At 39.8% G+C, this 13,882-nt stretch overlaps 1 protein-coding gene across 1 annotated transcript in view; it reads left to right on the top strand.

Annotated features, from left to right (window-relative positions):
- LOC139731340 (extracellular matrix protein 3-like) overlaps positions 1–13,882 on the top strand; it is a 52,945-nt gene that overhangs the window by 2,836 nt on the left and 36,227 nt on the right. The window contains exons 3-4 of the mRNA XM_071642231.1: positions 5,015–5,143; positions 8,064–8,315. Of these exons, the coding sequence (XP_071498332.1) occupies positions 5,015–5,143; positions 8,064–8,315 (381 nt within the window). The remainder of the gene's footprint in view (positions 1–5,014; positions 5,144–8,063; positions 8,316–13,882) is intronic.

Genomic DNA, 13,882 nt, shown 5'->3' with positions numbered 1-13,882 from the left:
TTTCATGCACAGATGAATTGAGCATTTCTTTTCTCAAACAAAGTGGATAATCCTGCCTTGAAGATGCCAAAAAGATTTATATACTGTCTCATCATTGCAGATTAGTCTAGGTAAGATTTGTCAGGCTTTATATGGGGGATAAAAGATTAGGTAAATGAGGGCACTTTTCTCTTCTTCAGGCCAGACCAATGGAGGAAAAGAGAATATGCTCAATCTTCTGTGTATTAGGGAAATTCTTAGTCCGTCTCTTGAGAAGTTGATGCTTGATTTTATTTGGCTCTCGTGGCATCAGAAACAGAAAATCCCTTTGTCAGATTTTCAAATAAAGGCTGAAAACAGGCGTCATGAGTGATCACCAGTATCCCCCGAAAAAATTCACCCTCTAGATACAAAGAGTCATGAAAAAGGGCTGTTTTATAGAAGAGTTCATGAGTCCATGGACAGGAAAGATTGGATCTCACAGGGGGATGTTGAAACTGGTGAATTTAAAACATTATTCTCTCTTTGAGAGGAGACAGCATTCATGAAGTAGCTCAATCATGACTAGCTCACTAGACAGACAGACAGATAGATACTCATGGATAGATAGATAGGTAGATAGATAGATAGATAGATAGATAGATAGATAGATAGATACATGGATAGATAGATACATGGTATAGATTAAAAAAAAGTTGTCAATTGCTTATAAGCTTAGGTACTCATATTCACATTGAGTGATCACATTGCAACATCTCAGAGGTTTTAGGTTAACTTTTGTAGATGATGCAAAAGAGAAGAAGGAGGTTGCAGTAGAGTAGAACTGAGAAGATGGATGGCAGGTTTGAAGGGTCTGAATCAGAAACTTTCTTTAAGAAAAGCAAAATAAACTGCAATGAATATGGTTGAGGTAATGATAATGATGATGTGGATGATATCGAATGTCCGTGGAAGAAATGGTGATGTGGTTTAAATGGTAATGATGATGATGATGATGATGATGATGATGATGATGATGATGATGATGATGGTGATGATGACGGTGATGACGATGATGACGATGATGACAATGATGATGGTGATGGTGGTGGTGGTGGTGGTGATGGCATTGATGTTGTGATTTTAATGTAGCTGATGATGAATGTGATAGCAATTATGGTGATGTGATTGCCATAATGACTTTGGTGATATGGATTGTGTTGAGGGCAGATGTGCTGTGTACGACATCATTGGATTGAGCTTGGTTTTTGTGGAGGAGCTCAGTTGAGTGATAAAATTAGCTTTGGAAGCATTGTCAGAAATTACAAAACAGACATTCCAGAAATCTGAAAGATTTTGTTGTTATTGTTGTTCTTTGAAAGAAAAGAGTATAAAAGACATATGTGACCAAAAAAAGGAGAAAGGGGCTGCTTATTTTATGAGAGAGGTAGCCACCTTTGAAATATGTTTCCTGTGCACTCAAAAGAATTTTGACTGAAAACATGGATTTCTGGCAGTGTTTTTCAGCTGCTAGGTGCAGATAAGAATGAGACTGTTTTGTTTCGATGGGAGTGCTTGGATGATCCGCCTTTGGGGTACAGGGGGCTTTGAAAAGATAATAGCGAGGGATTTTGCATTCATTTGGAGCTTGGAGCTTTTTGTCAGACTTACAGCCTCCATAAATAAGTGGCTGTGTGCAGCCATGAAAAGAATGCAAACATTTCAAAACTTGAAGTTTGAGTAGCGTCTTTACAGACCAAGACAAAGTCCTTTTTTTTTTAATTTCAATTTTTGCTCGATACGGCATGTGATTTTTCATCTTGTATGTGTATGGTATGTTCATTCAGCAAAGAGAAAAGACTTCAACAAGAGACAGAAATGAGTAATATGCATCAAAATTATTCCAACGGTGCTCCAGTAATCTTTCATAGTTAAATGTCCATGTCCAGGATGTACTGGAGGCAAATTGCTTAGGTGGTGATGGGGGTGATGATGGATTTCAGTTCCAGTGTGATTGGTGCATGTCATCGAGACAATTTTAATCATTAGAAACATGAGCTACTCTTCCGTGGCTGCATCATACACCCCCAGCCAAAGCTCTCTATAAATTTTCATGTCCCATATATCTCCTCCTCAGTCCTCCGACAACATGATACACCCGTTTCTCTCGTATCTCCATCTCCTTCTTCACGTTCCTGCTCTACATCCCAAGTTTGGAATGAGATGCCAGGCATTTGAAGCATGTCTTGAAGGAGGGGAGATAGAAATAAAATGGAGAAAGAAGTATGCTGGGGAGGTAAAAAGGGAACATTCTGGCATGCCTCCTTGATTGATTATAGAGTGATTGAATTGTTGGATCCTGAACAAGGTGCAGTTTGTGTTCACATATTACCCCAAATTGGTCAGCAAAGAGGTGATCATTCTAGGAGTTTGGGGGGATATGGGGGCATGGAGGTTGAAGGAGGGTTAGAGGAGTGGAGAAAAATGGGGGGAGGGGGGAGGAGTAGGGAGAGAGTGTGTAGGAGGGGCTGAAAGAATCAGATGGAGTTTGCGAGTGGAAGAAGAATCTTGCGAGGGGTTTGGTTCCAGGAAGTGCTCCTCGATGAATGATTGTGTGTGGTGAAGATGATGTTGGAATTTATTTCTTGAGGTCCTTGGCTTGGCTTTGTGTATTGATGTGCATTTATACCTGGGAATCCCATTTCTAGATATTTGGAACTTTTTTTCCTACATCATAATTATGGCAAAACTATTTAAATAGCAGGTTGTACCCGTGCAAATATAAAGTTTGTATGTGTGTGTATGATTCTGGAAATTGCATGTTATTTTTTGGCCAAACTGACGAAGGCAGCCATTATAATTCCATTAAAATTCTGAGATCTGTTGTTTTCATTCCCATTATGATATGTACACGTCAAGAGAATGTGAGGGAGCAATACAGTGTTAGTGGTATTGTAGTGAAATGGAGTGAGGCAGAATGAACTAAACTGGAGTAATTAAAGATTAAATTAAATTATGGGTTACCAAGCTTAACCTACCCAATATCAGCACAAGAACATACAAAGTAAATAGAAAATGAAATTTTCTATGTGATCATTTTTTTTTTACTGTGAGTAGATCGTATCTAAAGAAATTGGGTTTTAGTTGCCGAAAGGGTGCACTGAGAGAAGGATGTATTAGAAGGGCGATTTCAATCTGGAAGGAGAGAAGATTGTGACTTATTGGGGGGTGAAAAAAAAAATTGCTTTAACAAGGGCGGCCTAATGTGATATTTGTGACACCTGTCCATTGAGATAAAGTTGTGAAATAGCCCTGTGGATAGGCCTGTTCAGAACAGCAGGGGGGTGCAGGAAATCTGTGAAATTATCCTGGAAACACCAGCCTAATCCGACATAGGGGTATATAGGATAGTATTAGTGTCAGGTCTGAATTCAGTGAGCCCACAGCTGTATGTAGATCAAGGTGAACCAACAAGATTCCCTTATTAACACTTTGATAACCAGGTATAGCTGATGCATACACATTAGCTATTGATGTCGATAGCTGGCTGGCATGTTAAGGGTCAAGAAATGCGAATGGGGGGGGGGGGTAGTTGTCAGAAGACACAACTTTTCATGGGGATAAATCACTGGTGGCTTGCTTTTGAAAGAAGTGCAAAAATTGATACAAGATCAAGGATTTTTTCAACTGCATTTGGGATGGTGAAGAATATCTTCTAGTGAAAATGATGTGCTAGCAAGGTGTTGGCTTTTTGAAGATCAACAACAGAAATCATATTATTTTCACTTGATGCATGATAATCTTTTTTTTTTATGAAAGTCAAGTTAAAGGGAGAATACTTCTTTGATGTATTTGGTATGTCCGGCCAATTCAAGGGGGGTGTTTTATCCAAACATGCACAAGGAAAAAAGATACTCCTTGTAGAAATTTACTCTGTCAAGAGGCTAAAACTTACTTTTTTTTATCCATATACCAAAAGTTTTTGTTGTAAGCAAGCCAAATGAAAATAATTTTTCACAGTTACAGTAGTTTCTTCTCACCAAAAGTGTATTTAAGCAAGATAGCTTGTTGCACTATCAGTCGGTGTGATATTGTGGTGGCAATTCATTGATGCTGTCATTCTACTATGTGAAATGTTCAGCTCAAAATGAAAGAGATTGAGAGTTTAATTTTTGCATGAACAATACAAATTCTATGTTTCTTTAAGAGTGAAGTTTTTAACAAAAGGGGAGAAGCACAAAATATGTGGGAGGGAGTGATATATATGTTTGTCATCCATCAGCAGATTAACTAACAAACAAGCGATAAAAAGATAGTGATCATTTTTTTTTCCAAACGAGCTTATTACACCTTTATTACACCTTCACAAGCCGATGCACCTGAATGAACCAATTGCCCATGACCCCGATATGACCCACACTTTTGGACAATGTGCTAGGCTTGTGCACCAGACTCATTTTCATGTTCATAGTTCATAACAACAGAAGCAGACAAGTAAGTGACACATTTCAACAGAGAATGGAGACTAGCCAGTGCATTTGCCCCATTATTGTTGCTAGACTACTGCCAGGGATACAGTGCTTTGAATTTGAATAATTGTATGTTGCTATTACTATCAAAACAAAAATCATAAGTATGCACGAGCAAGCCAATGTGGGTTATTGCAGACGAGTTTCAAAATTGCGCTGTCACAACTTTGCTGCCCAAACATTTTTGAGCATTACATGAAATGAATGTCATTTTCCCCCATTCTGAACTCTGAATGATGATGAGTACCATGGTAGTACCGTATTTCCGGAAAATAGTTACGGATGCTGAGGTTAATAATTCAAATCATTATGTGCATTCCTTACCTTTAACTTCCAAACCATCCAAGTTCTTCTCAACAACAAAAAAGGCGCCATGACATATTTTATTTGTGTGTTATTTGTATTTCACATTGTGTAACGTTTGAAATTTATATTTTACGTCACTTTTCAGAAATGGAACGTGATTGAGTGTCAATAAATTTTTCCGCTCACGTCCTCATCCACTCTTGTTCTCTCTCTCTTCGCAGAATCATCAGTGTTCATCGATCTGCCGGACAACTACGAGATCGAAGAGGACATTGGCGAGTTCCTCGTGCCCATCAGGCGAACTGGCGATCTCTCCCAGGAACTCATGGCTATCTGCTCCACAATGCCAGGTACTGCAGATGGGAGGGATGGGGGGGGGGGGGGGGATGGTGGGGGAGGAGGGAGTAGGAGTCATCCAAAATAGAAAGTAAACAAATGGACAGCACAAACACCTTCCCAACGAAAACAAACAACCACAACCAGAAAAACCGCAGCCCAATGTGAAAAAGGAGTTTCCTTCAATGGAAGTGCGGAAGGAAGGGGGTTGGGGTGGATGTTGGAGGGTTGTTTGAGGGTTGTTGAGAGATAACAATGATGTGGTATATGGCTTCTCAGAGTGGTGTCTTGGGCTTCTTATGGAAGTCTTGAAGATGGCAGCTAGCAGCTCTCTCTCGTCAGACACATTGTACATCTGACAATTTTGCCAGGTATTGATGCAAAATGAAAATACCAAAGTCTCATTCCAGATGTACACTGTCGTAATTTCTATAACTAGTACCTAAAAGTATTTAAATTCTTCAATATCGAATTGATGTTCTACCACTGTTAGGCATTCCCTGTTTTGATTTGAATTAGTTTCCTGGATTGTTAAAAGGAGGACCACTTTGTGTGTCTTTCTACAGAGAATATGTCCTGATAAGTAGCCATCTCATCAGGTCTAAAGCACAAGGCTTGATGATGGAGGGCAAATCATTTGGGGCTTCAAAGGTGATTCAATACTTGGATGGTCACACAGTAAAGACACTTACACCTCCCTGATCATACTCTTCATAAAAGACTTTGCATGGAGAGTAACGTAGTAGATTCTGAAGAAGAAAAAAAAGAAAGAAAGAAAGAAAGGGACTGAAAAAGGGGCGGGAAGGACGCATATCCCAGGAATGCTAAGAATTTTCCACCTCACTGGTTACTGGTCTGATGACTTTGTGTCCGAAGTCCGTGTTGATAATGCTTTATTTCTATATTGTACCTATAGACTTGTATTGCAATCAGCCCTGAGTTCATATAGTAGGTGAAATAGGTAAGTTAGGGCAGCATTTCATAAAGAAAACCAATGGCGTTGAGCAAGTGCTCAGGTAATTTTTCTTGGGGGAAGAATGGGGGTTGGGGGAGGGGGAGGATGTGAGGGGTGAGGGATTCAGCAAGGACAGTGTTATAACATATTCTTCATGGCCTGTTCATGGCTAAGTGCCACTTGAGATTCCATGTTTGATCTGACATGAGCCAGGAATGAAAGATTATGGGTGTGAATCAGGCATATAGATGTTCTACGATGTGGAATAAGAAATGTAGGAGGTTGATAATGATTTGTTACTGTGTTTGTATTAAAATAGATTGTGTCCAAAGCTATAAGGATCCACATCCCCCCTTTTTTCCGCTCTGTAGCTCAGAAAGTTCGCATGCTTTGATTTCAATTAGGTTTTATAAGGGAAGGGGATCCTGAGGCTGCAGGCGAGTTTTAGCAGTTTTTGGAGAGGCTCTTAAAGGGACAAAGAGAAGCTCTTTGGCTTTTTTACAGCTGCAGAATCAGCTTTGGGCCTAATCCCATCATGGCCTGGGTTATTGTATTGGGACAAAATCTGCATGGAGGATAGCTACCATGTCACTCACCTATTCCTAGTGATAAAACATATATCTCACTACCATCACACTGGTCACCACTATTGAAGGGGAACGGGCTTAGGAATGAAATATTTGGATGAAGGGACCCAGTTTTGCTCCCCCATGTCTGCTGCTCGAAGACAATGGCACTGACCAGCCAAGCGAGGGCATTGTTTCCCTTTTATTTTGTCATTATTTCGATTGCTTGCAATAGAGCGTGGTGAAAGCAGCATTTAAAACATTTATCAGGGTGTGACATAACTGCCCTCTTCCTCTTCCCTTCATTAACCCCTTTTCTCCCCAATTTCGTGCAACTTTTAAGTGACTGGTACTGTGTGTGCTGGTCTAGCCACTGGTATTTGGGGCCCCCCTGCTGTTCCTCCTATTGAGTCTTAAGACACCTTGTTCATCCTCTTTAATAGAAATGATAAGGAAGGGCTCCCCCATCCATGCAGAATTAGTCAAGCGGCTCACTACTGTTCCCCCAAATGGGTCAATATCCCCCATTTAACTCCTCATACACGCTCCAAATCACTCCTGAATAGTGTTGTCTCTGGGCCACAAAGGGCAAACCCTTAACGGGCAGATGACCGTCTGCTAGAGTATGGCCCCCTTGCTCCCAGCCATCATCCGTATTGATTACGAATGATCCCGCAATAATAGGTGTTTTATTTACGCAGGGTGCCCCATAAGTCAAGCCCCCCTTTTGTAGGGTTCCCTCCTGAAAAGGGCCAATTAATTCACTAGATGGGTGATTGATTTAAGACCCCTTTTGTTGTGGTACAATGTTTGCACTGGGAGGTGAAGTTAATAAGAGTTCTTTGGCCCTTTTGCTGATTTGAGACAAAAATAAAGAGGTATGTAGCAAATATAACAGGGGAAACACTGCAAGCAAATTTTTGATAACTTTTTCCTTCAGTTAAGCCTATCAAGTTTGTTAGTAGGCACTTGGAAGGCACTGCTATGGTGACACTGAATCGTATTGAAACCAGTTTTTTTTTTCCAAAGATGAGAGAAACATTGTATGGCTTTTCTACAATACATGGAAAATTTTACTTTCTACAATAAGGGAACAAAGGGAGTATCAACAAAAGGCAGAACATTATAAACATGCAACTTAAGGAAAGTAGAGGGATGTCTTTAGTGTATTACCTCTTGTGTTCCTTTGAGGTACAAACTTAATTGGAAGATCAATTCCTGCAGCCACTTTAATGCAAACTGTCAGCTACACATTTCTTTTTCCTTTTGATTGAAATTCTGAAAAAGAGAGAAATGAGGGAGGGGCATTATGTGTACCTGTAGCTGATGGAAAGACAGGGCTTTGAAGAGGACTACTGGGAAGTATGAAACAGTTGAGTTAATTCCGCCCGATGGATTTCTTCTCTCCACCAGACACCGCCACCGGTTCCGACCCATCCCCCGTGCTCTCCTTCTCCGACTACATCAGCCGCCTGGAGGACGACCCCGACAACTTTGTGCGCTTCGACAAGGGCGAGGACCTGGCCTACTGCCGCATCCTCATCATCGACGACTCCCTGTACGAGGATGACGAGAGCTTCCAGGTTAAGCTGAGCAACCCCATGGGTGGCCGCATCGGCTCACCATCCTCCATCAACGTGGTCATCACCGGGGATACCGATGACGGTAAGATTTTGTTTTCAGTGATGTCTTTTTCAAGGATCCAGCGTCTTCTCTTACATAGTTTGCTTTATTTGTCTCAAATTTTGCACAGAGAAAGGAGGAAAAAAAGGTCACAACACCTGCATGATTGGAAACCATGCCAAACGGAATATACAAACATATCATATTCACATATTGTAAAATGGAATCATATATTATGGACATAATTATGCAGTCATGTCAAATAGATAAATGTGCACATTGGAAATTCACCTCCATATGCAAATAATAGTTCACCCTGCAATATCACAGACACAAAAAGTCTATGGATCTAAACTGAGATCATCAAGCTACGTTGTAGGAGCAGATTTAACTTCGATTCAGTTTATATCAGGACCAGTTTGGCTTTGTAAATGATTAATAAAAAGATTAACACTAAGAATAATAGAGTAAATATGACGTTTTGTGAATGAAAAGGAAACTACTAAAGAGGTCAATCATTCTGTGATGTTTAACCACACCAGATAACTTTGTAAGTTCCAGAATGTAATCTAGAGGAACACAGAAAATTTGATGAACTACAGTGAATCTCTTGCCACGATCAATAGAAAGTGTGTGTTCTTTGTCACAATTTGCCATTTGAAGTTGCTGACTGTGTGGTGATGAATCCACACCCAGCTTTAGTCCACCACAGTGCATTATGAGCAGTTTTCTTTCCCATGCAACATCTCACCCCACCCCCATCAACACACACACAAATACACTCACATCACACACCACACACACACACACACACCACACACACACACCACACACACACGTCCACATGCCCAGATTACCCCCAGGGTCCGAGAGACCGGCACGTACTTACTGCGGTAAGGGTGACACCGCGAGCACATTCACAGTGACATGAACAGTCAAACAACAGCGACAACGACTGGAAAGAAAAGTAAAGTGACAAAAGAAAATGTGCAGTTGTGTCATTGGCTGTGCAGTGGCAACTGGTCTCTTGAAAGACATGGTGGGGATTGGCATAATAAAAACTTTGTAACCGCAGCGACAGGATATCAATAATTACGCTGACTTTCCCTAACACTTGGCAGGCAACTCCCAGTTCCTCAAAGTACAATTTCATTTTTAAAATGAAGAAAAAGATGGGGGCAGAAAAATCACTTGCACCTTCTCAAGAAAAATACATCTTTCCAAAACTGTTCACGAAAAAGGGATAATTACCTCTGTAAGTCCAGGAAAAGGAACAAGGATTGTTTGAGGCTATATTTTGTACCCAGAACTTGGGAAATGTGGAAGCACATTCCTCGCTTTGTGTTTACCCAGTCTCTCAATCTTACTAAGTGTGGGTTTCCAAAAACAGATCAAGGCATTATGGTGATAGACACACAAAAAAAGGAAGCAAAAACAAAACAATAAAAAGCAAGTGGGTCAATTAAGAATGTGTAAATGAAGGAAAGGACTTGAGCTAAAGTAAGATGGACAATCTTGAATGAAATTGCATTCTCTGTACACATGTTTCATTATCTTCTTTCAAATTTCTTCCAATAATGTCTTGTTTTTAATGTTTTTGTACCAGAAACTTGAAACAGTGATGAACAATAAATTATACTTGATACTCTACCATATTCATCAAACCTCTTTGCCCACATGCCCCCCCCCCCAAAAAAAAAAGGTAATAAAGTGGATTTTTTATTACACTACTAATGATTCACCTACTTCATACATAAAATTCCTAAAGACATTACAGATATGATTGTATACCTTAGCTGTAATTTTTAAGACTGCATGAAAGAAGTTCATTTAGGTTCAATAAGAGGAGAGTATGAGAAAAAAAATGAAAACAAAAGTTTCTTGCCTTAGGCTACAATTGCACATGCTCTCGACTCAAGGAAAAGTGTTTCTAAAATTGGGGAGCTCGGTAACAAAGGCGAGGGGAACACTTTTGTCGGCTAATCCAGTTCCAAAGTGACCATGTCAGATGTAGTGTCAGGGAGCCATTGTTACACCTGCCTAATGGCAAGTATACATTTCATTGCCACGCACACACCAAGGAGTGTTATTATTGGGGAAACCATCAAATATGGAGAAAATCTCTCTGCAATTCTTTATTAGAGATCACCTCCCTTTCAGTGCAAGTTGAGTGACTGATCATATGCACATATTATGTTTTTCTACAGCCATGATTCGACTAGACTTGAGGCTTTTTGCTCAGAGTACTCAAAAGATTTCCTCTTTAAATCATTTTTTTTAGATTTGTCTAGAAATAGGAATACTACTCCCTTCCTCCCCCCCCCAAAAAAAAAAAAAAAAAATTGACATGCATAAGTCATTTTGGCTACAACGTCGTACCACTACGGGAAGGGAATCTCAATATCTACTGCTGCCAAAGTTGAGATTTGCATATTGAAGAGCTTGATAGCTGAGCTGTGGGAAATTTTGTTACATTTCTCTCTTTTGGGAACGAAGGTCATAACTAATTTTTTGGCTTTTGACCCACAAACATCATTTCCATTCACACATGTCCTCCCATGGATGACTATGCTCTGTGTACAAAAGGAAATTTTGCGTAAAGTGTAGCGTAGCAGTTCATATGTAGTTCTTACCTCCTCTGGCAAAACCACAACTATACACCTCAGTAAGTGCCATATTTTGTTGCCTTGTTTTCACGGACATGGTAGCCCTGACATGTATTACTGGTATGAATTGGTCTCGCTTGAAACTTGCGTTGAACAAATCGATGATCAGCAAATGTTGGCCCACCTGGAAGGCACAGCAGTAAATGTAACTAACAACCCTGAAAACGGGCAAATATTAACTTAATCACCTCATTCAAGGGCAGTTCGGTAAAGTCAATCAATTCTGGTTGCGATATTTGCAGTTTTCTGCACTATATTGCTTTATATGAATCATTTATAAATAGATCCACACGATCTCACATGTGATGTCCACAGAAATAGAATGTTTTAAAAAAGTCAGAAAAAAGAGAGGAAACTAGTGAAGCAAGACAAATTTTGTCATTAATTTCTAGAGAATTAATGCTCTGGTGTAGTGGAATATAGTTGGAACTGGACGAGTATTCACAGACAGGTTTACCACCCGCCCACCCACAGCTTCTGTGTGGTGTGTGAACATGGGCCTCCTTCGATTTCCCATCCTACTAAACACCAGGTAGGCTATCAAACATTGACATTACTTTAACCAACCACAGCCAGTCTGATCATTGGATGAGTCATGTTTTTAAACTCCAGTGACAGTAAACATAAGAGTTATTGACAAGCTCCCCTTACCTCATTCTCACCCCATCTCCACGCTTTATGGCAAAATATGGGGAAAAAGAAAATTGCTGACTTCATTCTTATGATATCAAAATCCGGTAGTTCTGCAAAACAAGAAGAGAGGTCATGATAAAAACCAGTAAGGTTCATTCACCCACCCCCCCCCCCCCGAAAAAAAAAAAAAAAAAGAAGAAGAAGAAATGATTGATTATAGATACAAAGTTTATGTTTTTATGACTGAACTGTTCCAGGAATCTTGTATTTAACTCCGTTAAACAATAAAACAACACCCCACTGCCCGATCCCCTGACACTAGATTTTTGTTGCTTCACCCCCAAACCACCCCTGGTTTATTGTCAAGTTTTTTTTTTTTTTTCGTTTTTTTTTTCACCATTCCTGGTGCTTTTATGATTTCATACCTTGAAGGCATAGCAAGCAAAAAGTAAAGGAGCACAAAAAAGACGTTTAACCCCACCCCACCTAACTTCTTGCATCTTATCTTTGCCACATTATCATCACAAAACTACCAAACACAAGCATTACGCATAGTCCCTTTTGTCAGAAGTATTTCAGTTGCATTTCTCATAGAGCCGTACCCAACTATGATATTAGAATCTCCTTTTCATTGATATTATCAGGTATTGTGATATCAGCAAACGTTATAGAAACGAGTCTTTCATTTTTTTTTAATGAGAACAAAGACTTTAGGACAGCATATAAGATTCTTAAGACCATCTTAAGGAGTCCCACATTTTGATGCTTGTGTAGAAAGACAAAAGGCAGGAAAATAAGGCTTCCAGCGTATTTGTCAAATAGACCCAGGCATAGTAATCTGTGTGGGTAAATTTCTATTGAAGCCTCGGTTTTCCCCCTTAACTCCCACCATGAAACATGCAAGCCCGAGTGTCTCAACACAGTAGAGAGAGTCAACTTGTCGGAGCTGTTACATTTGCTTGTCCTATTCAGCCCCCTGCCCCCAAGTTGCACTCAAGTCGAAGGCTGAATGAATAATACACCTTGCGGATTGTGTCGAGTGAAGGGGGGCAACAGTCACCGTTTAAAAGTCACAAATGCAAGAAATGGGAGGCATATTTTCCAGTGATCATATTTGGGACCCGTTATCCTTGTACACTTCCCTTTGTAAATTAGGTGCTCCAATTCAAGGTAAAAGTACTTAAACAGCGAAAAGTTAATGAGTGAGCGATTGACAAGAAGGGGAGGGATTTTTTTTTTCATTCCCCTCAAAGTTAAAGTACTTTTACTGAAATAGAAATGAAATTTTGACAGGAAAATATGAGAGAAAATATAACAGAAATAGCAAAAGTGAATTCATTGTCATTGCCGAAATATACAGATAATACATGTACCCCATGGCCTTCCTTGCATTGAGAAACTTAGGCCTTAATTTCATTTAACATTTACAAAGCTAACTTTTTTTCATTTTCTATTTTACATAGAAAAGAAATCATTATTATGGTGTCATTAAACAAGAGGGACTTGGAGCAGTTTGTTACGATGCTAATTGCTGTGAAATGGCATTATTTTGGTAGTGATATGATGGAAAAGAATGGTGCACGAAATGTTTTCGAATGTAACTGAGACAACCTTGTGATTTTGTTTGTCTCTTTTTTTTTCGGGGGGGGGGGGATGCATCTTGCATGGGGGGGACGAGGTTCACTTTTCATCCTTCCGTGTGAATCTTTGAAAAATAATACCACACCAAAAAACAAAACAGAAAAAAGAAAGTGTGGGAGTTGACAAGTTTTTTCCTTTTTTTTTTAAGCCCAGAGATAGGAATTAGAAAGATAACTCACTTTGAAAGCCGGAGTCAAAAATAGTCTGCCTTTACTCTGAGTTTTGAGCTGCATAACATCTTTGCCCCTAGGGCATGATGGTACGTTTCCTCATCCAAGCTATGCATCTTCCAATAATCCTCCCCCCCCCTCAACTTCTTATCAGCTTTTTCAAAATTCAAAAGCATCTTTCCTTCCTAGTCTTGACAGCCAAGTCTTGACATCGCTATGGCGATGGAACTGAAATTGACAGTAACAAATACACCCATGTCTGCGGCGGAAATTAGCAAGTTCAACTTTCTGTCTCTCTTTTTTTCTTTTTTTCTTTTTTTTTAAAAGGAGATGTGACTCTTCCTTGCGTTGACAATCCGATGAGTAATTTGCCCTGTCTTCCAATCTAGTTTGGAAGAGAAGATCTTTTCGAGACAGCTTTTGATGTTAAGATCTTAATAAAAGGCTCTGTCTTTCATTATAGTCACTCCATCATTTCTTCTTCACGTTGTCTCAATGC

This window comes from Diadema antillarum, unplaced genomic scaffold, assembly GCF_040938485.1.
Source record: "Diadema antillarum isolate AM-2024a unplaced genomic scaffold, OU_Dant_1.0 seq00000368_RagTag, whole genome shotgun sequence".
NCBI classification, from domain to species: domain Eukaryota; kingdom Metazoa; phylum Echinodermata; class Echinoidea; order Diadematoida; family Diadematidae; genus Diadema; species Diadema antillarum.
The sequence above is the reverse complement of the archived record's forward strand: the minus strand, read 5'-3'. Positions and strand labels throughout refer to the sequence as shown.